The sequence below is a fragment of the Polyodon spathula genome, chromosome 10 (assembly GCF_017654505.1).
Source record: "Polyodon spathula isolate WHYD16114869_AA chromosome 10, ASM1765450v1, whole genome shotgun sequence".
NCBI lineage: Eukaryota > Metazoa > Chordata > Actinopteri > Acipenseriformes > Polyodontidae > Polyodon > Polyodon spathula.
In genome coordinates, this window is record NC_054543.1 from 8,914,993 (window position 1) to 8,941,788 (window position 26,796).

The window sequence follows — 26,796 nt, forward strand, 5'->3', positions numbered from 1 at the left end:
TTAAATCGCTCTTCCTGCAGTGATTTAGAGTGCAGATCTCAGTGTACTAGTGAAAAGAGCTTTGAAACAGACTTTAAAGTTTTAAGTGTAAAAAGCTGTCAGGATCTTAACAATGAAAAGAAAGATTACAGGCGCATTATTTAAACAGTTATAGCAACACGTGGGGATGTGTAACGCTATATTTTTTAAGAGCCCTGCTACTTAGTCTTTAAAGCCATTTAAGTGACAACTAATGAGAAAAATGAATAAAACATAGCAACACAGCCCCACTGTCAGATAGTGCCACCTGCTATGAGAGGTTGAACTTCACTTGAGTGGCGACAGACTGCCCTTACAGCAGGTAGTTTCTGTCAATAGACTACTACACTGGTGACTTACATTCAAAAACTGTATTGTCCTCCATCCCCAACCCCACTAAAGAATATAATATATATATATATAATATATATATATATATATAATATCTATATAGATATATATAGATATATATATATATAAAAATTCTTAAAAATTGTGACTATTATAGTGAAACTCCGATCTATAGGTTTTGTAATAGCACTGTAGAGTGCAATTGTCCCAATGAACATGTGAAGCTACATGTTATTAGGCATGTGGAGAACGTAAGCACCTGTTTTCAGTCTATTCCACTGTATCGTGTTTGTGTTTTCTGCGACGTGATGTGTGTCGCTTTCTTAATGCTGTGCTGCCAGCCAGGGTGAAGTGCTTGTGAATCAGGAGACTGGATGTTAACATCTCGCCAACACCCCCTTTATATATACATGTAAATAAACAAATCAATCAGTCTCCTTCCTAGAACCAAGGCCAGCGTGGCATGTGCTTAGGAGTACAAAAAACATCTGTAGTTTCCTTGCACTTGTTGCAATGCTTGAGGTATTTAAGGAGTAGCTGAGGGAAGGGGTGACTAAGCTGGTTATTACAAGGCCTTTCTCGTTCAACAGATTAATTCACTGTCCACTCTTGGAGTGCTTGTGCTATTACTATTATTGTTGTTATTATTATTATTATCCTGAGGCACTAGTGGTCTGCTCAAAGTGAATTGTCATGCTGTCATGTTCAAAAAGCAATCCTCCAAACCCCTGAATACCAGAAAGTATTTAAATGTGTTCTTCATTCTCCAGCTCTAACACTATAATTGCTCTGGGATGGACCGGTAATTTAAAAAAAAAATCCAAAAAATTAGTAATTAAGCGGAAGACAGCCGAAACAAATATTTGAGGATCACCGTGGGCTCTTAGCTTTGGCATGGAAAACACTTAAAAAAAACAAACAAAAAAAACAATCTGTCATCTAATAATGGAAAGTCTTGATTTCTTACAGATGTGGAGGGTTTTCTTGTCATTGGTTATGCCACTCTTAACATTTCTGTTCTGAATCTTTTCCAATAAGAGCAACAGGTTTTGGGTGCCCATTACCCCAGGCCAATCACTTGCTATTCTGCTATTATGCAGCTGATGGCTTGTTCCCAGTTGCCTCAAAATATTTTTGCATTAGTCACAGAATGGGATGGCAATTAAGGCTCTTTCTTGTTACCACACCATTTAATCCAGAACAGTTGCAAATTCATTTCTGTAACCATCTGTGGCAAAGTGGTGAATACGTGCAGGTGAGTGCAGTGCAGAGCGGATTAATCACAAAGACGAATGATTTACAGGTGTAAGGGTGTTTATTAATGATTATAATGTCCAGAGCCTTATGGCAAAACCTGTAAACAATAATAATGATGGAAGTGGTACCGCGGCGTGTATCAGCCCTGTTTGTAATCCCACGGGTTTGACCCGCAACCAAAAAGTCCCATCTTTTCTCACCCACACAAAACACAAACACAGACACAGTTCCTACAGTGCGTGAATTAAGTGCTCGTGGTGCAAAGACAGTTCCGTAGTGAAAAGTGAGTGTTGATCTCCGGGTTTAATGCTGGCCTGCGGCTACAGCTTTGGATCGTGCCAGTACTCTTTGAAAACAAACAACACAAAACAAACAGTGTTACAAGACAGATGAACACTCAGAACACTCACAGTTTATTCACAAATTACGGGCTCCTTCGAGGTTGTTGCTAACCATCTACAAAGGAACAGATCACTGAAGCTACGCCCCCCTATTTATACCCTCGCCCATGACCCCTAGGTTAACGAGTGCATCCGCTCCTCCAATCCTCGGACGCCACGTCGTCTACCGTCCAGGTCAGTGAGCTTGGGTGCCGTAGCTCCACCCCCTTCCTAAATGGCTGACTTCCACCTACCCTACGGAATAAATTTTCTTGCCATTTGCTTAAGGGTACTCTGTTCCTTCTTTCTAGTGCCCTCACAGGTTTCGGGAAGGAGATCTAACACCAAGCGTCATTCGATCTCTATCACACCATCCAAGCATTTTAATTGTTAAACTTAACTGTTCCATACATACCCCTTGTGTCATTGGCTTTCTACGTTCTTTTCTGAATGCACCTTTACTCAGCTTCCATTTGCCCTTCTGGTCCTACTTTATCGTCCCTATAATGCTTCTGTGTATTTTTATAACACTTTACATTGTGTCTCTAATTACTGTGTATATAGTTACTTCGCAAATACATATGTACTTACACATAATTACAATGTTATTATGCATAATTACAATGTATTTAATGTGTAAAACTTTTTGCACGATATATCAATTGTATCAGAAAGGGTTTGAGTTAGGGTTATATTGTGCAAAAAATGTACACATTAAGTACACTGTAACTGCATAATAACACTGTAATAATGTGTAAGTACACATGTATTTACTAACAATTACATAAGCATAATGTAGAGTGCTCCACTTCTAGTCTAGTTTTATTATGATTGTTTAATAATCTTTGTCCTTGTAGATAAATACAAATATTTTACATGTACAGCAATAGAGTTCACCATAAAATTGCCCTTTACTTATTCACTGCACTCAAATATCATTTTTTTGGCTGAGCATATTCGATAGCAAAAACAAATGTGAAGCTCCTATCCTTTAAAATATACAATAAAATGGCACAACCTGCAGACATTCTTACTGCATGCCTAGTGGATGAAACAGCCATGCACTGTATTGTATAATGAAGGCTACTTCACAGCATGCTTACCTGTGGGTTACACAAAGATCTGAATGTAAAATCACTTATTCTAGATTCCCAAAAGAACGACTGACTGCCAATAAACAAGGGACTGATATGCTTCACGTCAAATGACATCTACAGTGACGACAGACAGGCGCTTTTCTTGTTTCTACCACTCAACGAGCGCTTTCCTGAATAAAAAATATATATTTTCCCACAGTTCTCTCGAAATGGTTTTTCACATCTTGTAGTTGCATAAAAACGAACAATGGAAAATCTCCCTTGAAGAGTTTATAGTTATGGTGCTGGAAATACCATTTAATCTAAGCCTAGTAGTTCTGCATTCGATTCATTATTGAGAGTGTTATTGCTTACTTAAATAAAAGGTGAGAGATGCTATAGTTTTATTTTTCAATGTAGCATGTTATAAAGAAAATAAATATTCAAACAATGTTCAAAAAACACCCTCCAAAAAATGGGAGCCATCTGAACAATTTTATGAAGCAAGGGGCTCAGCTTGAACCATAGGACTACAATTCCCATCATTCTATGTACAAGTTCATCATGCGCACGGGTGCCCTGGGTGACTAAATGGAAGCTTTAAAAAATGACAGTCAATCAGCATGTGGGGTCCGTGTGTCTGGAACATTGCCAGTGTTTGGCTTTTGCTGTTTCACAAAATTAAGCTAAGCAAATTCATTCTACTTTATTTAACTGCAAATAGTGGATTCAATTAAGTTATGCTTCCAAATGGTGAGAGTTTGTTACAAATGGCAATAATTTTATTTTAATGCCAATGATTTCTCATGAAAAGCATCATGAAATAAAATGTGTGTGTGTGTGTTTTTTTTTTTTTTGTAGGTGGTGGTGTGTACATCGTTTTAAGAAGTCAGACACTCCTATTGGGAATTATATTGGTTGAGGTGATGACAAGGTTTCAATAAGAGTGATTGACAACAACAAAATCCATGATTTGTAAAGAGAATCTCACACTGTGGCCTCAGTGGGTGGATGTTGGGGGTTGTAAGTTGAAACAAAATGTGTTAACTATGCACAAACAGAATGCAGTTAGACTGCAAGAATGTGTAATATTACAGTGATCTCAAATTACAATGCACTTGAAATGCAGTCTGCATGTGTCTACACCCTTACAGAAAAACACCACTGGGATCAGATTATAATATCAGTGCATTACCTTGAAGAACCCATAAAAGAACTGTTAGCAGACCACGCCATTACCAGCAATAGCAATACAATGGATTTGTAATACAATATTGCACAGTGGTCTTGATACAATAGCACACAGGATTAATGCAGTACAGCAATGGTTTACTCGCTTTGCTGTTCATGGTATTTTGACAGTCATTGTCAAAATATGAAATGTCAGCACTTTGATGTCATTCTGCCAATACCACTGTAGCTGCCCTTGTGCCAACACTGTCTTTTACTGACATCGCTGTTACCACCAATCTACTAAGCGTTCATTATAATTTAAGTGTTTTCCAAGTATGTATGCATCTTTACTTGTTGATGAGACAACCAGCAAGAGAACAATTCTGTAAAGCATGAATATGAGACACTTGATAAGGAGTATCAAGTTTGAAAATGACTGAATGGTAATGAATTAATTCTAACTATAGATTCAGTATGTTCCATTTGCATAAATTCAGTTTCATCGTTATGGGATTTATCCCACTTGGGGTTTGCAGAATCTTGGCAATGCTAACCTTGTGCATATCTTGCAGTCACTCTTGCTTGTTAGAGTGTGGACTGAGCCAGGAAATATGGATAATGCAGGTGGTAATGAGAAGAGATTTTGGAAGGCTTGCTAAGTTTTTAATAGGGCAGAAAGGCCACAAAAGCCAGACCAAAACCTCTGCCTTTTTGATGCACTAAGTCAGGGCCAGAAGCAGTGTGCACATGTGGTGTTGTTTAGAGGTGTCAGTTGCTGTCAGTCAAGTTCAAGTTTAAAAAGAACCAGGACAAGTTTTTTTTTTTTTCTTTCTCAGAAAAAAAAAATCTGCAAGTATTTTTTTTTTCTTCTCTATTAAGAACCCTCAGACCCTTGCAACATACCACAGAAAATGAAATTTTACTTTTGTTCCATGCTTTCTGGACCAGAACAAATTACATTTTGCAGCTACGGGGCTAAGAAAAAAATACATCTGAAAAGAAAAACCCATCAACATGTCAGGGTTTTTTTTTTTTTTTTTTTTTTCAGGATACGTGCTAAAATTTCAGATTATTTTCAGAATTAAACTGCAATGGTCACTGGAGCCCTGAAATAAACTTTACAGATTTTTCTGAGATAAGGTTCATAGTTATCAAAACCTTGAGACAAAAGCAGCCTGCCTGTCTATTTACAGTCAAGACACAGACAAAAATGGAAGTGTCTGTTTGTATGTAAGGTTCCTATTCATTCGCTCTCCAGATTTCTTTTGAATAATAACACAGCTATGTTCACTTTCCACCACTCAGCACTGCCAAATACAAAAATGACACTAGACCACTGAAAGAAAATGTTCCAGTGTCAGCTGATTCCGTGATATAGTTACATTGCTAGCACAGAGATGTAATGCATGTAAATGGTCTCTATGCATGCTAATGTAAAGGCCTGAGACTAGGACTGTCAGCACAAAGTAAGTGAGTTCCAAAGACTTTATCACAGACAGCATATGTTTCAGGAGTGTACAGAGCTTAGGCGATAAAGCTGCTACCCCTGTTTCCCAAGCATGTCTCAGACTTCTCTTCCCTCACTCCCTACATCCTCCTAACTCAAGGGTTAATACAGGTGCTGAGAGGCAAACCCTAAATAGTATACATTCTCAAAGCAGTAATTTAATGGTACAGATCGTGTAACTAGAGAAACATATTTATTTATATTTTACAGCTACACATCTGCACCAACACTAAAATTATTATTTTTAACAGCTGGGGTTGTCGTATATGATCAGATTATTGTATTGCATTCTATAATAACTCTATAGTGATATGCAACAACAATGTTTTCCGGTACCAGCATGCAGTGATCGAAGCTCAATACAAGACATTTAAATAAAAAACAAACAAACAAAAAAAAAAAAACTGGGAGTCTGAATTAATACACCAGAGTGAAGCCTTAGTTAGTTCTGGTGACAAAACTGCAAGTTGATATATTTTTGCTACTTCTTGCAGAAGGATAAATATTTGAATGCTTTACAGAATGAGAAACTAAAACCCTGCATCCATCTTCCTGTCTGTCTCTAGCATTCAGGTAGGCATGGGTCCAGCCTTCCAGTCAAAATAAAATATTTTCAGAGGCCTAGCCCATTTACTGAAATTTTAATGCAAGCGATGCACACAGGTGTTCATTAAGTTTTAGTCTGATCATTGATTGTTCTGTAAGGCTTGTGTATTAATTGTCAATACCCAATAAGTAGATTAAAAGGGCTTTATTGGGAGATTACATGACAGGAAGAACTGCACAAGCAAAAGAGGATAGTGCAGCTGTTTAGTCTTGCTCACCTTTTCTCTCTCATTCATTCTTCCTATATCCCCTACATAAAAGGTAAAACTCAATCAATATACAGGAACCCTACAGTTAATAAAGAAAATTACTTTCTTAGCTGTTTTTTTATGCCTCCCTTGGATTTTTACTCCATCATACATACATGAAAAATGTCAACTAAATTTGGAATTACATTCAAAATAACAAGGACTCTTTTAAGAAAAGCTTAAAGAGAAAATACATTTCTCCAGGTTTACTCCGTTTCAACAAACGCTTGCAATATCAACCCAAATCAGAAGAAAAACCAAACCAATCAACTTGTCTCTCTTCAGGTACAGAAACTTAAGTGGTTTTCCTGTTTGGGAAGGCTGGTGTACTGATGGAGTGACAGCTTCTGTTTTTAATAAGAAAGGGCTCCATTGAAAAATAAAAGACTGCAACTCTTTTATTAACTCCAGCTTCTCCTGGAATTTTATCTTTGTTTAATTTCACTAGTTGCACTTAAAAATGGAAAATACATTCATTTGATACAATATTATTCTTATACTGGCAAGGGTGCATGTAAATAAAGAGTTACACGAGACTTTACAGTTAAGTAGCTGGCCAAGCTCCCTAAATAACTCCTGTATTCAACATCTGGGCTGATGTTTTAGTTTTAGGAGAAATCTTATCTAGGGATGATTCAAACCCCACTGCACTTAAACAGTCTGACAAACTGAATAATGGTGCAACTCAGGTGGAATATTTTTAATAAGTGTGCTGAATCGTGAGTACATTCTCAGGTTGCTCACTGTAAACTATGGTAAATGCATAGAATAACCATGGGAAGAGCATGGTAAAACTGCAAAAATACCAAGCAAAAATACCTTGGTAAACTTTTAGAAGGGGCTCCTTGTAGTTTTCTATGAATTATAAATCTAAAACAGTAAATTGTAATATATGTAGAAATACAAAAACTCTAGAACCACCATGGTAGTCATTTTGACGGGTTTGGATTTAAAATGTAAACGGATCTGCGTTTGTGAATGCAATGCAGTTGTCCTTTTTTTTCTTTCATTACTTTCTTTTTATTTAATTTTTTTTATCTTTTTAATGGAAAACCGCATTTACAGTTACATTTTAAATCTCAAATCTATTGTTAATGTTTTCACATGTCTTACCAGTGTATTATACACAGCTTCCTGCTTAGTATTGTAGGTCATATTGGCCTATTTTAACATTACAGATAGATAAGTAATCTAAGTAATTACTTTAAGAGGACAAATTCAGAGACACCCTGACTGGTTTTCCAACAAAAGTTCTTTAATCAAGGTAATTTATTCAGGGTCTAAACAACATGGAGTGAGCCGTAACCCTTAACTCTTCAAGTGAAGACCTAAAACTAGGTAACAACCCAGACTTCCTGCCCTCTCAAAGGTCCTAGAAGGGCCGATATAACTATATTAAGGATATTAAAAGATTTCAAACAAAATAAGTAATACAGAAGTCCACAGGAATTAAGAAAACACTGAGAGTAAATAGAGATATCCAGAATCCAACAAGGCAGTAATAAATAAGATAACATTCAGAACAGCTAACATTAACTAAATTAAAACTCTGCCTGCATTGAACACTGACGTGTTTCATGTCAAAAGAAAGGTACACTAAATAAGACCTGTTTTATTTCCTTAAAAAGTCACAAGCACTGATTTTAAGTAAATCATTGTGAAATTCATAGACACAGAGGAGACCGTGCTTAACACATTCACCTCAAAGTAGTGTCAGCTCCAGCCAATCAAAAACAAAACTCTCTCTAGCCTCCTTAGGTCCAATAAAAAATAATTTTACCAATTAAAATGTGTCTTCAAAATGACTGCCTAGTTGTTTAGTTGTACCACTGCTCCTTGTCTTCAAAATGACTGCCTAGTTGTTTAGTTGTACCACTGCTCCTTGTCTTCAAAATGACTGCCTAGTTGTTTAGTTGTACCACTGCTCCTTGTCTTCAAAATGACTGCCTAGTTGTTTAGTTGTACCACTGCTCCTTGTCTTCAAAATGACTGCAAAGCTGTCAGTGCTGTGCCATGTTCTTCAAATTGCTCCTCAGAAGAACCTGGTTTTGATGCCTTAAGAAGTTCTTAACGGTTTACCTAAGAAGATGCTAACTATAAAACGGAAATTTAATGCAAGTATTACATAACGTTAATGCTTATTAGAGTTACCTAAGAGAGGTGAACCATGATACAGAGTTCAAATCTACGCAAGTATGTGACTATATAACAGATATCTTTGATTTCATCCAGTACAGTTTGGTTTTGTGTATGTTTTGCATGCAACTTACAGTTTTGAGTGATTTTGACAGAATCTCTTGCAGTTCATTCTATAGAAGTTGCTTTGACTAATTACTTGAATGTCTCATTTGCAAGGTTGCCTATAGTAACCTCAAGCCAGAACTTGAATCAAGGAGAAACTGATAGCCTATATATATATACCTAATCCCCTAACAGTATACAACAGACTACAATTGCTGCTGTCACTGTCTCTGACTCTTTCAGAAAGAATGCAGTTATTTTAATGCCCAGCATGATTACGGTAATTCTTTTGCAATGATGACTGCAAGTTAGTATTTTCCTGTTTGTAATATAATCTGTCACAGAACCGAAAAAAACCACTTTACACACAGCCTTTCACTAGGATTTTGCAACCACACAACAAGCTATATGAAAGAATATTATTTATATACTAAAGTAGGCCAACCGCCAAACTGCCCCAAATCAGTATTGTAAGTATATTAGAAAGCTTGGCAGAGCTGTACCACATGTGTTTTCTTATAAAGTAACGGCAGTGTGAAAGCACAATGTAGTCATTTTGTTTTCAAGTACAGCTGCGACACCTTGTCTTAAAAACTCCTGCACCTGTATCCATAGTGTCAGGATGTATCTCCCAACTTTGGTGCGTGATGCACCCACCGTCACTCGCTTTAAATCAACTCTCAAGACCCACCTGCTGTGTTGCTACTATGTCATGTATTATGCACTATCTTGTATGATGCATGTTCCACTGTATTTAGTGTACTATGTCATGTATTATGCTACTATCATGCATGATGCACTTTCCAGTGTATTTAATGTATTGTGCATTATTTTATTTTTTTAACTGTATCTCATGTGTTATGCATTTCTCTGTGTTTAAAGTATTATGGATTTTCTTGTTGTTACTGCATCTTTTAAAGTGCTTTGTGATGGTGGTCCACTATGAAAGGAGCTATATAAAATAAAGATTGATCGATTGATTGATTATTTAAGGTGAATATGTATTTTTACCCAGAAAAGACCCATTCTTCACAAGACATATACCCAGCAGTAACTCCTAAGCAAGCTGCCTCACACAGTGTCATGTCTCTTAAAGACAGCGTGACAATGTAATGCTCTTAATTTTTCATATTTAAATATCCAGCTTGTAACAGTCACGTCACGATAATGGCTTCGACATGCATTGAATTCAGAGCTCTCCTCAGCAACAACAACGGTTGGTCCTCAAACTAAAATAAATGACTTCATTTATTACTACATAAACCACTCGTGGTAAAGACATAAATAATTGGTCCCAATGAGTTTATATCTTCACTCTTTGATTACTGGTGGAATTCCCACTTAGAACCCTCATGTATGCTCTCTATGATATGTTTAGGCATGCCATCCAAACCAGAATAATTAGAATACAGTAGTTGGAAAATTTCATTTAATTAATGTTAGTTTCACAAAGCCACGAGTATACTGTTTTTAATTATTTAATTAATTTTCAATACTGAACACATGATCATTTTAATGGGAGAACCTTCAATATACAGGTGTTTGGTTTTTTTTTTTACACAGTTTAACTGAACTAATATATATGGAACTTTGGATAAACGCAATAAAAACTGTATATATATAAAATAAAGAAACCCTTGGAATCTGCAGTATATCCTCTGTGTATAGACTGCTATTGTTAAACATGATTAAACCAATAACTTACATAAATAGCCCAATTTGCCAAATAGAGGCTCTTAGTATTAAATTACGAAGTACAAGCAGCTCTGTCAAGTTCAAAGGACTGAGATGACCGGATGGGGGACTGGGTAGCTGGGGTGGGATTTACCCAGTAGATGGCTGGGAACACTCAATCTGCCAGGTGAAATCTCCACATCAATGCATCTCATTGGGTTACTTTCCTCAGCTCCTTTCAAGGCACTAGCTCTGGGGCTCCCAAAGGTTATTATTATTAATAAACATAATTGTTACAATTCATGAAAAAGAAAAAAAAAAATCACATTCCCAGAACATGCTCATAAATAACACATGACAGCCTGAGAGTCAATTAGGAAAATAAAAATTGTCTGCTTGTAATGAAGGAGGCATGGTTTGCCTTGGGAAGTGGAAAACATATTAGTTGTACAAAAAGTAAATGTAGGGAGCTGTTGGTGCTACAGGGCTGGTTGAACTCAACCTGCAAGATGATTGGAGCCTTGGCCAACCACCTAATACTGTTTACTGTGTTAAAGTATGATTAGATTATTGAATATAGATGGGAAACAGAGTAAACTCAATAAACATATAATATTACTGTGCAGTTTTCTGAGATTTCAGTGATTGTGGACTCAGTGATTCATGAGAGTGACATTTGAGTTGATGGTTTGCCACTATAAATAAATATTTCTTACTCTGCTAAATTATATATTAAAGTTACCATTCTGTAATAGTAGGAGCTTGATAGTTCAAAAGGCCTTTTGTGAATCTTTACAGTGCTGAAAACACTTAGTCGACTCACATTTACAGTATTTGATTGCCTGTGAATTTAAGTTCTAGCAGGTTTCTGCCAATCATAAGAAACAACCTTTTAAACTTCACTCAGGAAGTTGTTTGCTCATTCCACATCACTTGTGGCATAAAACAGACAGAACACATAATTCCAGACAGTGACCCCAATACAATCAATTAAAAAATAAATACATTATAAAACAGACTTTGATTAAGCAGTTAAAAAAAAAAAAAAAAAAAATCAATCTGATTACATTGCAACATTCCTTAGGTAATGTATGATTTCAGAACCGTGCAGCTTAGTCACTGCTGTTTCTTGTATTACAGAAACTTTACAATCTCCGTGTTTAAGTGTAAAAATCAATTTGGGTCTGAATGTTTATACTGTAATATACAGACTGTTGAAGACACACCAGAGGTGTCTATACAGTATAGAACGCACAGCTATTACTAACTCAACTAAAGCTGAATAGGGCCACTATGATACACATAAATTGTCCTCATTCCATAGACTGGATCATAGTTCACGCATCACGCATGTGTTGCACCAGTTCATGAATTAAATCTACTGTCAGTTGCTTTTTAAGTATAATGTGCATTCAAGGGTTTTAAGCTCTGCTTTTTTTTCTTTTAAATGGTGCCCGAAGCAAGGTGTATGCTCACTTTACTGAGGTTGAAAACTGAAAATGCTTAAGATATTTCTAAACAGTTTTTACCCTGTGACCTTGGCTTGTGGAGTATGTCTGGCTTCACTTAGGGAAATCTCCTGTCTTGAGATCAAACTTGGGATAACTCAGAATCTATCTCTATATTTACAGTATGTACAGAAGTCGGTATATTCTTTTAATATATATTAGATTTCACAACCTGATTTTCTTCAGTTATTAAATTAGGATCCACGAACAGATATTACTAAAAAAAATAATAATAATCCAAAGAAAAACCATGAGATAAGGAACAATGTCATCCCTATTTTATTTTTAAACATGCAATCCATTATCAAATATCCCTCAATTAGATCCTTTCCCATTTTCATCCCAGCACAATTTACCAAAATTGGATTTTGGCAGACTTTCTTTGGCAGGTATGTTCTGCATCTGAAACACTGATTTAAATGCTGGCAGGTTCAAAAGTACACATGAAAAATATATAGTAATATTAATATTACCCATGCAATCAGAAGAAGATGACAATTATTTGATTTGGATATTTGATATTAAATCTATTCAGGGCCGGGAATGTATTGCAAACCATACAGAACAACTCCAGTTATGATAATGTATAAGCCTCCTCAATGTATGTCAGTGTTGATACTGACATTAGATAAGAATAGGGCTCCCTGTGGCAGTTCAGTATTGAAATGTAGATGCTAATGTAGGAGACGGTGACCTGGCTTACCCTCTCATAGTCTGTCTGTTGGTATGTGCAGCAAAACAGCTGAAGAATTTGATAAGATTGCAACAACAAAATACAACATGAAAAGCATATTAGTCTCTTTAATGTCTCCAAAAACCTTTCCAAATAGAGGCTCTCATGTTTCTCTGCACAGGAAGCAACAAGCAATCTGTTTGAAACGCATATCCATTCAGAGCTTACTGTATATGCACTGTGTCACGTGTGTAGTACTGTCTGAGTAGGTGTGCGTGTGTTGCTGCTTATTGGACGTGTAGTTGTGTGTGTTTGTGCATCTCTGTGCATGTTTTGTTTTGCTGTCTGTCTGTGCCCATATGTTAGGGTGCAGTATTTGTGTGCAGATGCTATAACATTTTAATACAACACTGCTGTTTGCACAAATGTACTTTAATTCCTGTACATCAAGTCTATATAATATGATTATTGATACAGGTGTGTTTCTGTGTTCACCCATTTGTGTCTCGGACTACATATTTATGTTTAGTATGTGTGTGAATGACTGTATGTGTTTGCATTGGCAAGATTACTGACACCAAAATAATTTCCTATTGAGTGACTTCTAACCCTTAGATGACAGAAAATGTCTTTGAACACTGGAAACATCAACATATTTGCTCAGGACAGCACATGTACGGCAAACTCTCTGAAACCACTTCAAGTTGTGTGGTTTAGGGTATTAATCTAAAGAGGAACAAAACTACTTCTGAATTAGCAGCATGGATCAGTTCGTAGTAGTGCCTGCCCTTGTGCTACCTCTATCAATGCACTTCATCAAAAGCTATTGGGTTGCTATAGTGCCAATGCATTTTCTTTGAAAAGATGCAATGAACAGTTGAGTGGCTGTTATTGACGTCCACAAGTGTGGCAGGGATGAAATGGCTTTAGAGCATAGATAGGACTTCAAAATGTGCTCAGGACTCTGAGCCAGGATCATGTATTTAAGATGGGTTGATCCTGTGGAAGTCTTTTATTTGGCTTTGATATAAGCCCCAGCTATGCTAGGCTCATTAAAGATTAAGACACATGAGAGTTATCTGCTTTTTGTTTTTCTTTGTCTTTCACACAGAGACAGTCAGCCAATCCTATGCAAATATATCAGGAGAAAACCCAACTGAAGTTTCAATGAAAAATATATACTATGCCTGATGATGCAAGCACATTACACTTGGAATTGTTGCCAGTTATAATTTGTAAGTCACACAACTTAAATGGTTTTATTTTGCTTACAAGGCAGTGCAAAGTTTGTGCTGGAACTAAAGCTTTGTGAATCGGGCCAGTTGTCTTTCTGAAAACCTCCATAGCTGCAGGTTTGCTGCCCTGCTCCTTAAATTATGCTGGGGCACCACATTACACATCATCAGCTGTGAAGGAGACTGTAAGTGAGTTATGATTTTTCTTATTTTATTGTGGATTTGTTATGGATCTGTATGACAAAAGTATTTATATTAAAGAGCTTTTAATACAAAAAAGGCAACAAAAATACACACAGCCAATAACTCAAGACCTTTTAGACACCAGCAAAGACAAACCTACTGCAGGTTTGCTCAATAATTGTATAAAAAGTTTCTGATGTTAAAACTTTAGTTTGGCTAAAAAATAAAAAAAAAGAATAAATCTGCATTAAACATCATTATTAGTGCAGACCTGCAGGTGCAAATAATTATATTCTGGAGCACTGCAGTTTAAAAACAAACACAAAATATAACAAGGAGGTGCAGACCTATTAAGAGGGGAAGGTGCTAAAAATGCATGAAACAGAAAAGCTCTGCTCCCATTACACCCGTCTCCTGCTGAGAAAGACGTCTCCTTGAGAAGCACAGAGAACTAAGAAACTCAAAGGGTCCGGAACTCAGAGCTGGGGGTCTGAACAACATGAACCGAAGTGCAGGAGCCCCAGACAAACAGGATGGAACCATTTTATGAAGCATTTTGGCTTTGTAGAGCTCTTGCAAACAATTATAATGAGGTGATTAGTGGTCGCTAAGCTCTGAGCAAACAAGGCTGGAGTTGGAATTGTATAGCATTTCCCCATCCGTTCACCCAGGCTGTGGTGTTAGAACTATGGCACTGAAACAAAACCTATTCATTGAGCACTATGCCTTCTGGCATGGATAACATATCTGAACTAAGTTTAAAATCATATGATGTGTATAGCAGCTAGTAACTTACTATACTATAATTATTTGTATAAATAATTCATATCTATGTGCACTGCTCCTATTAGCATAATTCATTTTAATAAAAAATAAAATATTGCTATTCTTTGCATGTTTTTATCACCTCAAAACCTGATCAATGCAATATTCTTTCAATATTATCTCGCCTGTTCTTTCCCACCTTCACAGGCTTCCAATGACTTTGACTACAATATCTTCTGGCTTACATGTACTGGACTCTGTGCTTTTTCTGTGCACCATGAGACAATGATCCACCATAAATAGGCTGTACATAGAAATATAACATGACATTTGGTTGCATTTTTTAAAAGTTTGTGTTTACAATGGTTGTTTAGCTGGTCACGGATCTTCTTCTTGTATCAAATTGTGCGTGCAGTCCTTTAACTGCTACCTAGATTGAGGTGCTACTCTGCAAGGCTCCTGAAAGAAAGGGTATTGCAGTCGCAAGAGCTACATCATGGTGAAATTATTGTAAAACAATGGGACCTTGTCACAAAGACGGCCGGAGTGGGTGGCGTCAGACCATAGCCAGGAAATAAACAAAAAGAGAGAGGTGGAGTTTGGTGGAGCTGAGCGAATGTTTTCTTCAGCATTTAATAAATAAACAAACAGACAGAAAATAAACGGCTGTAACAATACAGAAAAACAGGACACGGCACATTCGCCAAAATAAACAGACAAACAAAACGGACCAAACAAAACACGGTGAGCTTCTTTTACTTTACTTTATTATTAGTTTTATTCTCTTTACTTCCATCTCCAATCCCGTTCTCCACTCACCGAACACACAACCCCGAGTATGTGAGACTCGACTGCTAATCAATCATTCAATTGGAGTCGCAGTAAAACTGCACGTGAATTAATAAAGTCCAATTCCCCGTGCTCATAATTACATTTTCCTTGCACGTGAAGTGCTGTGCAATCCTCGTGCCTAAATACAAATATACATTTTAAACACTTGTGTTACACAGACCCGTTTATATCCCATGTACCAATGACTATACACCAACACTAAACACACAACACGCAACATATAACAGAAAATACACACAGGGGCGGGCACTTCGTAACACACCTGATCAAAAACTGCCAACCTTCATTTAAAAAGTTTGTTTTTTCTTTCCTTTTTCCTTGAAAGGGTCAAGAAGGTTATTTCCTGCCAGTGCAACAAGTATGATACAAATTCCAGATTTAGCTGACCAGTTAAATATTTAGTTAAATGTAAACTTGTTAAGAGATTTAATATTTAGTTAAATGTTAAATCTTGTAGGTAGATTTATAAATTATATCTGAATGTACGCATTCAAAAAATATTTATTTATTTTAACAACATTTATAAATCTGGGAGAAAGATACAAGATTTAAGTTAAATCTGGAAAATCATGGCACCCCATATTGCCGACACCAAGCTACGTAGTAAAATAATTTAAAATCAGATCTAGCTATCGGAAAGCAATTAGAGATCTGTGACGAATCCACTACAGTTTCCAACAAAAGCAAAAATATGTTCTGCACAACATGGTGCTTTACTTAATCCTCTGTAGTAGAGGATTTTGATAACACACAGATGTCAAACTCTTCGTGGTACCTTCGTGTTCCTCATCCACCCGATTACACACGCACACACCAACATGTGCACTCTCTGAAGCACAAGCACCCACACACGCATAAACAAACATGCTTCAGAGCATGAGTTACAGCATGAATTCCACCAGACAGACTGCTTGGGTTAACTGAGTTATATATATATATTTTAAACAACATTTTATTGCCCCTTTCTAATTTTTATTCAACTGCTCAGAGCACAGTCTACATTTTCAGTGCGAAATCCAGCTCAATATTGCTTAATTACAGACCTGCAGTACTTTCTCTCTGCTAGACACTAGTCTGTCCAAAGATAAGAAGTCTAACATCCTGTTTAAGGGAATTCGTCGACCAGTAACAACATCCCAGATCTACCTATCCTATTATCCACATGTATGTGCTATTTAGGGTTACCTGTTGGTAACTTTGAGGGGGCAAAGTTAAGAAATATCCAAGAATCTGTGGGATTACCTAGTCCTGCTCTAACTAAAAACATTGGTCTTGTAAGCCTACTGCTCTATGGTTAGTCAAATGGGAGAGAAATAATTAGAGACAGCCAATCCTTGCCAAGCAAAATAACCTAATTTGACTTTGTGAAATAGAGTAGGGCCAAAACTTAATTGTGTTTTTACAAGACTTGAGTGGTAAACCTCATTTATTTTCAGATCTTAATTCAAAACAACTGTCTGGGTTTTGGAAACCCCAGTGCAATTGGGGTCCCCCATCTTAAAAAAACAGATTAGGATTTTCTTTTGTTTAATTTTCTTTCTTCCTCATTTTGTACTCTTAACCTCCCAACCTTCCGTGAAGTAACATCCAGATGAAGGGAAGATCAGGCCAAATCCATCCCTGCATGATACACGCAAGTTTGGTTACAGCTGATCCAAAGTTAAGCAAACAAGAGTTCAACCAAACAAACAAAGAAGCTTGAATTGCATGACAATTTTACTTTTGAGTCAGAAGTGCACTGTGTAGATAACATCTCTTTGAAATTGCTGTGCACGATTTTATACAAAAAACAAACAAACACATCTCATGAATAAGAACCTTTATCCAGTTTACAAATGCTCCAAGCGGGTCTGTTCAAAATGTTCAGACAAATCTCCCTCTACAAATTGAACTGCATGGGTTTCTGAAGCTCCTACAAAACTCACTCCATATGAAACCTGTTCTTATATGCACCCTGTTTTGTAACTGTACAGGCTTTTCTTCCTTCTGTGCTCCTGCCTGTCCCAAGCCAGTGAGTGATGTGACAGTGATCCTAATGCGAACATACAGTTTAGTCTAGATGCATGAACTGGTAATGGCTAGTGTTACATGCAGGTACAAACCTGGGGCACTGAGGGTGCTGAGTGGTTAGTCTGAGCTAGGCTTCATGTAGAAAGTGTGTGGGGGGGGGGGGGGGGGGGTTGGAGAGCTAAACCAAGAAAAACACATAGATGGGAAGCTTTCTATGCAAGCAGCACACCACCCCAAATGATTAAACTACCTATACACCTTGGCTTAATTAACCTATACACCTTGGTTTAATCAACCTACACACATTGTTTTAATTTCATACAAAACAAAACATACGGGTCAAGGGTCCAGTATTTTCCTATAACATAAATATTTTTAAAGCAAAGACCAAAATGTCAAGAACTATTCACTTATATGAAATATTGCACAGATTCCTTATATATTGGACTACTGTAGTTCTATAAGCTAAACACGTCTTGTACATGCTGCAGTAATCACCCATATGTAAAGTCTCCTACCTGTTATTGTGATGTTGCTGTAGATGTTGGAGAATTGCTCTTTGAGCAGGACCAGCTGCATCTGTGCAGCCTTCTCTCTCTGCAGTTCCAGCATGATGTCTGGGTGACTGGCCAGCTTGCAGCCCTTCTGCTTGTCCAGGGCAATGTCACTTCGCACAATATCTATAGGCAGACAGAGGCACGACATGAGGGACAGGGCAGTCTTGGGACATAGCTAAATTAAAAGCAGTGTGACCTTTAACCAGAGCTGAAGAGGGAGGTAGCAGCCTTAGAAATGTGTTATGTTTGAAAATTGCAAATGTTTTCATGACATACTGTATTGTTAGTTTTTCAAGAAAATATTTTTTTTTAGTTCTTCCAGCTCTAGTTAGTGCATGTGTTACGGTAATCTGGTCAATCTCTTAGGTTTTACTGGTTTATGTCTGCTGTCATTAGCCAGTTTGCACCACATACCTTTCCTTACAAAACAGCAGATATAATAAGAGGATCCAGTCCTGTTTTGCTCTGCAATGGGCAAAATCCCTCACAGGAAACTGTTTCCTCCACAGCCACACAAGCACAGGGTTTTATTTGGGAACGAACCTGTCTAAGGACTGCATTACAGCTTCCCTACCCCAGCAATGGGACAGGAGACAAAAACGTGCATGTTTTCCTTTCCTCAATCTAGCATGAGGAAAGCAAACAGCACAGATTACATTATTATTATTATTATTATTATTATTATTATTATTTATTATTATATTATACTACTACCACTATGGTAGTTTTGTACAGCGGTATCAGCACTATGCTTTAGTACAAGAGGTCTGGGGTTCGCACCCGGCCTCCACCTGTGTGTGGATTGCCTCGCCCTGTGTGATGCGTCTGCCTGCGGGAACCGAGATCGCTACATTATACTGAAAAAAACAAACCTAATTTCTGAAGCCTTCGATAGCTCAGTTGGTAGTGTGGAGGACTGTAGTGGCTACGTGGTAATCTTAGGTCACTGGTTCGACTCTGGCTCAAAAGATTTTTACCCAAATTCGTGAAGCATTCCTACAACTAATAATAATATGTTCGGTAACAGTAGCAGTTTGCTAAAAACGGTACAAACTTTGCATGATGGTAAATACTTTGTGAATACAGGCTTTTATTTGAAAACACAAACATGTGGAATACTTTATGCATAAAATAAATCAAACTGCAAAATCTTTGATGTGTGTGTCCCTTTGTTCACATGATAAATATTTAACTTATTTAGAGGGAATACAAGAGATACAAGAATCCCACCTAAAAGACAAAAAGCGACAGAGCTGCAGTTAATAAATGGGATTCCTTCTTCCATTGCTCAATAACAGTTTGGTGCACTCGGGTTCTCGCAGCCGGCTGTGCAGCTTGCACTACTTCACTGTGCTGAACAAAAGGGATTGAGAGGATAACTAATATGGTCTATGCACAGCCAGAAAAAAAGGGATGCAATTTAAAAAAAAAAAAAATAACGATCATCAGCAAAAAGCCTCACTGAAATACAATAACACACAACTTAGTGTGAACTGTAACAAGATGCCCTGAGCTTCATCCAGTCAATGGACCAGCCTACACCCCATAATTATTGGAATAAGGTTTCAGCTTTGCTGGGAGAGACAGCCTTCCAGCTTAGTCAAAAAGCAGACCGTCAATTACTTATCTATACAAGGTAGTGTGGCGGCCTAGTCAGAAGTGAGGGACAGAAGGCATTGTGGCTGACATAGTATTGTTTATATTTAAATCTAGTGAGCTATTAATTGGCTATGACTTCCTGTAGAAGGGAAAGTGTAATGGGATTTTTTGTCATTCCCAAAGCGTGCTCTTACCATCTTCATAGTTCTTCAGGTAGTAGTCTGGCCCCGGGCCTCCTCTATGCTTGGCCAGATTCTTTAGGTTGTGGAAGTAAAGAAAGTCTGTCCTTTTCCCCCCAAACCTCAGATAGGCTGGGGCAAGACCCCTTGCCAACGTCACCAATCGCTTGGAACTGCACGGAGAGACAGACAAAGCGCAACAGATTACTAATGCAGTCCTGCTGCCAGAGTTCACTTAAACACAGGGCAGAGCGAGCCTGTCTGGAGTTTACACAGGCATGCATTGCTAGAGTTGTGTTAGCGCCAAGGGAAATCATCCCTAGGAACGAGAAAGCCAGGCTCTATTTAAACAGGGGATGCTGCCTGCGTTTGGTTACCCTGCTGACACTGATCGAGTTTGGTCAGTCACTCCCAGGGTCAAAAGATATGGACTTCTAAAAACACAACACAGTTGAAAAGAGGTAGAAAAAATATTTTCATTCTTCCACTTGCAAAGTGTAACAATAAGCTATTCACAGCTCATTATGTACTAGTTAAACCAATATGGGAATATGTTGTTTTTAGTAGAGAAAGAACTGTGATACTTAGATTCACCTGGTAGGGAAGGGTTCAGATCAGGACCAGATTTTGTCAGCTCTCCATGTAGGTATATACTCACTTTCCTATTTCCAATGGTTACTACCGTCAATGGTTTCTATGCTCGAGGCTCCGGCTGCATGTATCCAATGTAATACGGAGACTCAAAAAGGGTTCTTTAACGCAACAGTTCCCAAACTGTGGGCTACGGGCCTGAGGTGGACCATGAGGCAGTCCCGAGAGGGCCGCGGGAGAAACTGCTTTCTATGTATTGTTTATATATATATATGTGTGTGTGTGTGTGTGTGTGTGTGTGTGTGTGTGTGTGTGTGTGTGTGTGTGTGTGTGTGTGTGTGTGTAAAACGCCCCTGAAGAGACACAGTTCTGAAAGAAAACGCAAGATAAATTCTGTACAGAACTGCAGTCCATCTGAAGTTCTTCAAGGTGGTTTTGTTGTTTTGTTTTTAGTTCATTGTAATTCCCGTACAAATAAAAACAATGTGGTTACTGTCTATGAGAAGATTTAGTTTCGGTTTCTCTTACAGAGAAATTGCAAACAAGCAAGTTACAGTAAGTGAAAAAAAAAATAACCGAGTAGGATATATTGTAGTTTTTACAGAAATTAAACATATTCGGAGGTAACTTTGGGTGTAGCAAAACATCTACGTCACACTCTTGGATTTAACTGCCACACCAGCATTGTCCCGCCCCTTAACAACCAATACACACTCCTGATTCGCTGGTACAGAACTCCCCTAACCTTCCAACTCCCACAATAGGCTCTCGGTAACTGTCACCGATAAATGTACTCTAGTCAAAGTAGGTTAGCCACACACACTGCTACATACACGTAGGCTACCGTATTGCAGAAAATAAGCAACCGCTGTAGTTCTAAAATGTCATAAATCATGTAATGAAATATTGCAGCGTTTGAAAATCATAGTATTATTAATAAAGGTTGCCCTCATATAAGCGCCACAGTCATTTTCATCAATTTACAATAAACGTTGTGGCGCCAAATTGAAGTAATACGGTTTTCCTTGGCCTTCGACCATTGAGACCTTCACCATGCAATACTCAACCTATGGCTGAAATGGAAACCCCAGACCCACTTGCTGCCAGTTCACTTTGAATATCTTTGGCAGTCAATCTTGGATTGTTATTAACCTTCCTCACAATTCTTCCACTTGTTCTTGGTGAAAGAGCCTTCTTTCTTCCAGACAGGGAGTGTTGTGACAGTACCATGAGCCTTGTACTTCTTGATAACAGAAATAATTGTTGCAATTGGGATACTCAATTGCTTGGAAATCTTCTTGTATCCTTCTCCAGCTTAAGGACAATAAATTACTTTCTGCCTAAGGTCTTCAGATAGCTCTTTACGTTTTCCCATATTTATTTATTGGTAATGACAGCAATCATCCTATGCCCAATCCTTTCACATTCTCTAAGAATGTTCACCTTCAATCCAGCATTTTCTAGACTTTTCTAGAATTAGGTTCTGCATTATCATATTGAAATTTTTAGCACCTTGTAGACAATACTATCATAGCATCAAAGGGTATGAATACTTTTGAATGATCATTTTTGGAGTTTTGCACACAAAAAAAAATTTAACAAATGCTGAAATCAATAATTGTAGACATCTATATCTTGTAACTTTTGTCTTCATCCACAAAAGCAAAACTTTTGCTACAAAAGATTTTTCTTAAAATTCTTTGTTTTTGAGAAATTTCTAGAAATTCTACATTTCCATTGAAAACTTTTGGCTACAAGTATATATACAGTATATAATAAAGAAAAGCAACAATACAATGCAAAAGAAAAAACAAATAATAAGATTTTTAAAAAATAACAATTTAGATTAGGGCGTGTTTTTTAAATTTTGTATTATTTAAGAGTGTTTTACAGGTGTTTAAAATGCTTTTCTTCTGTCATTTTTATAAAGAGTGCTTAGGCCACAGTGCCTAATGTAGCTGAACAGGTGGCCCTTATGTAAAACAGTTTGGAAAGCCCTGCTTTAAAACATAATGCATGTTTCACTGTACATGGAACTGGGCTGGTAAAATAGTAAAATAGTAACTGTTACTACTTTCCACAAGATGTTTTATTGCTTATATGCTATATATATATATATATATATATATATATATATATATATATATATATATATATATATATATATATATTAGATATATATCTATATATATATATATATATTAACTTTTACATACATTGAAAGTGCTTTATTGTCCGTACAATGATGTCATTCAGTTTGTTAAGATCTTGTTGAAGGTATCTACATCCATGGTCTCTACAAGGTTCTTCCAGCTGGTCTACACCCACTCTGTCATCTTCAACCACACGCTGGATCTGCACCTTCTTGATGCCATAGCCAACTGGAACCAGTTTGGAGGACCCCCAAAGCAGGCCGTCCATCTGCATGGTCCGGACACACGCTTTCAGTTTCGCCAGGTCATTCTCATCATCCCACGGCTTCACGTCAAGCAGGATGGAGGATTTCGCAATTAGAGCGTTTTTTTTTTTTTTTTTTTTTTTGTTTTTGTTTTTGTTTTTTTTTGTTTTTTTTGTTTTTATTTCTTTGCTTCATACCGTGCCACACGCTCCTCCCTTAACTTTTTGGCAGCTGCAGACTCCACTTCATCATCAGTAAACAGGAAACAGCTCGACAACGTCATGCAACAAGGTAGCTCACGTATGCCTCCTTTTCAGTTGTTATACACTGCTAGCAGCAGCTGTCTTGTCAGATGTGCATTTTTTGTTGTTAAATTTTTAAAAACTAAATTTTAAAACATATGCTCATGGTTCGTATTTTTATTTCAAAGTTATCTCTTATCGAATGCTATCAATCACGCTACATTATTATTATTATTATTATTATTATTATTATTATTATTATTATATTAGTAGTCATAAGTAGTAACATATATGGTAATGTTAATATAGTATGTACTGCTATGGCCAAGTTTTGCATCACTTAGAATTTAGGAATTTTTAGAATTTTTATTTAACACCATAAAATCATAGAAACTGCAAAAATTATATTGTATGTAACGGTACCGGAAGCCCATATTATTTCATGTTATATGTTTTAATAATTATTACATTATATGGCCAAATGTTTTGCATAATTGTCAGAATTTTAGGAATTTTTAGAATTTTTATTTAACACCATAAAATCATAGAAACTGCAAAATTATATTGTAAACGTCTACCGGAAGCCAAGTACATTATTTCATGTTAGATTTCTAAATGTCACAATTTTCAGTCAGTTTTTCTTTAAGTTCATGGAAAACTAAAAGCGGTATGTAATTCAATATGTTATTGTAACATTATTCAGCAGATTTCGTTCGACTTTATGAAGGAAAATCAGGGGTGATGCAAAATAGTTGTGGTGTTATAAGATCTTTGAAGATACACGCAGATAGGTTTGCTGTTGTTCAGTTATGTTATAATCAGAAATGCCCATACCAAAAAAAAAAAAAAAAAAAAAAAAAAAAAAAAAAACATTACTGATTTGTAAACACGTTTTGAAACCGTACAAACCATTAAAAATGAAAGAAGAAAACAAAAACACGAGAAAGTGTATGCAGTTTATCTTGAATTTAGCAAACACAAGGTTCTGAGAAAAAAAGAAAAACACGAGCCTAAGTCAGTTTTCTTCATGTTAAAAATGAACTAGCAAATCAAACCTCTGATTCAGTAAACAAAGATAAATAAAAACAGCCCTACAAAAACTGCAGCGGACTGTTTTCCTTTGGAGAAAAAACGTCCCAATAAAACTACAACTATTTTCCCTAAACAGAAATGACTTTTGAAAAGTTGCATTTAATTATGGACAAAATACGATTCTGTCTTTAATTTACAAAAGTTTTTTTTTTTTTAAACCACACATCCCGACCATAAAACTTGATAAAGTTTTCGTATTGTTTTGTTTGTTTTTATTTTTAAAAGCTTAGTTTTGTTATAGTTTCATTATAATTGAACAGATAAAAAAAAAATACTCACTGTTAAAAATCACATTCCAAGCAGCAGCATAGAAAAATATGATCCTGCATCCAAATTTTTCCTGTCACTGTTAATTACATTTTTTTAAAAAAAAAAAAAAAACCAAATAGAGTTCCATTTGAGACCCCTCTCCTGGCCCCTCGATTTACCTAAATTGGGATAGTTAAATCAGCAAAACGACGTTTAGAAGCACTGCAGTGTAACCTTTTGAAGTCGTCGGGCCTTTCCCAAGTATTTACTGCACGGTTCTGGAAGCTAGACATCCCGAGGAGACCAAGCACTGAAATGAGAACTGACAACTACAAATATCCACTTCCAGGTCATGATTTCTGGAGGTTTTGTTTTAACATCATTTGGGGAGGCTTTTCTTTCGGAGGTACACGAGATGAGTTGCTCTCAACAAAATCAGCACATGTAGCCTAACAGTTCCACAAACACAATTATGACGATTGTAGGCCGTTACATTATTTTTTAAAATCTAGTGCTCAGTAAGTATGTCAAGTACAGCCCAGTGTTTTTATGGACGGTCTGGGATTTCTAAAATAGCCCATATTTTTCAGCAGCAGTGTTAGCAAGTTATTCATTTGGCAAACTGGGAAACTGATAACACATTTTCGGACTTTTCAATTTTATACGGTCCTCCTTTAAAGCTAATTGGTACACATTACTGGTTAGCTGGATCTTGCAAGTTCTTGGAATGTCTGAGCACTGTCAGCTTCCACAGTATTATAAAACAAATTAGACTTGCATTGAGTAGAACTAAAGATTTCATAAATACACCAAAAGGCGTCCAGACATCATCATCATCATCATATTCATCATCATCATCATCATCATAATTACTATCATTTAGTAATTTACCAGACGTTTTTATTCAAAGCAATTTACAGAGACTTGGTGGTGAACTATGAGCAGGATCACTTCCAATAGGACCTCAGTTTTACGTCTCATAAAAAATGCAATGTGATGTTTTTTGGGCCTGTTATAATGATACCCCTGGGTTGTGTAATGTCTTTGAGTCTGTTGTCCTCTCCCTTTTTGCGACGTGTCTTCTTTATCTGCCTTATATAATGAAATATGGCATATTTCATACAGCTGACATACAGCCTGCTTAACTAAGAGCACATTGCATTTGCCATAATGATGAAACCTTACATGTATTTGTCCATTAGAAAAAAAAAAAGCAATTTGGATATAAGACCCCTCTTAGGATGCCAGTCTATTTAGATTTGCTTACCTTAAGAAGTCGAGCCAGCCGTCATGAATGACAGAAGGGTCCAATTGCAGGGAAAGGAAGTTTGCATTCAGAGTCTTAATGGGACTCCTAGTGTTCACGTCAAGGAGAATAAGCGTCCTTTCCGTGAACCCTTGAGCTTTCCCCCCCGGGACCGGTCTCCTGTAGTTACCTGCTGAGGATTCCGCGGGCTGCACCATCATAGCAACGGATGCCAACCAGAGCGAAGAGGCGAGGATAGGGGAGCGGCAATGCTGGGGCATCGTCATCATTTAAACAACGGGAGGAGCACCTCGACTGAAAATCCGGCTGCAGTTTAAAAAATACTTTTCTAGAGGATCTTCCTTGGGACCAGTCGTCCTTCTCATTGAGTGCAGATATCTGTTTCTCTCTTCCTCTGTCTCTCTCCCCTTTCCCCCCAATGTTTTGGAGCTGGTGGAGGGAATTCACGCCCCTGGACAGCCTTCCCAGGAACTTGTGCCAAGAGCAGATATTTCCCAGCACCGCCTCTTTAAGAGGAGCAAGAGTCTTTTTCACTCGTTAGTCTTAAAGGTAAGGTGGTTCTCATTTAACCCCGTGGGGAGTACTCTTGTAAATTAAGCGTCGTGGAAGCTATAAAGATCTAAATAGGTTTAAATAGACAACACAATATTACAAAACTTAAGGAAGGACCCATATAACATGCCCATTAACTAATAACATATTATTTAAAAAAACAAACAAAACAAAAAAAAAAACATTATGAAAACAAACAAGACTTATCAGAAAAAAAACATTACCTCTTATATAATTCTAATTAAGAATATCTATAATTTATAACGTGCATACTACAATAAACAAGTTTTTTCTAAAACTATTTACCTTTTAT

General features: G+C 37.0%; 1 protein-coding gene across 1 annotated transcript in view; it reads right to left on the minus strand.

The window, feature by feature from the left end:
* LOC121321515 (inactive heparanase-2-like) overlaps nt 1–26,573 on the minus strand; it is a 74,069-nt gene extending 47,496 nt beyond the window's left edge. The window contains exons 1-3 of the mRNA XM_041260499.1: nt 25,932–26,573; nt 20,108–20,265; nt 18,276–18,437 (exon numbers count right to left, since the gene is read on the minus strand). Of these exons, the coding sequence (XP_041116433.1) occupies nt 18,276–18,437; nt 20,108–20,265; nt 25,932–26,200 (589 nt within the window). The 5' untranslated portion in view covers nt 26,201–26,573. The remainder of the gene's footprint in view (nt 1–18,275; nt 18,438–20,107; nt 20,266–25,931) is intronic.
* Nucleotides 26,574–26,796: the final 223 nt, after the last annotated feature.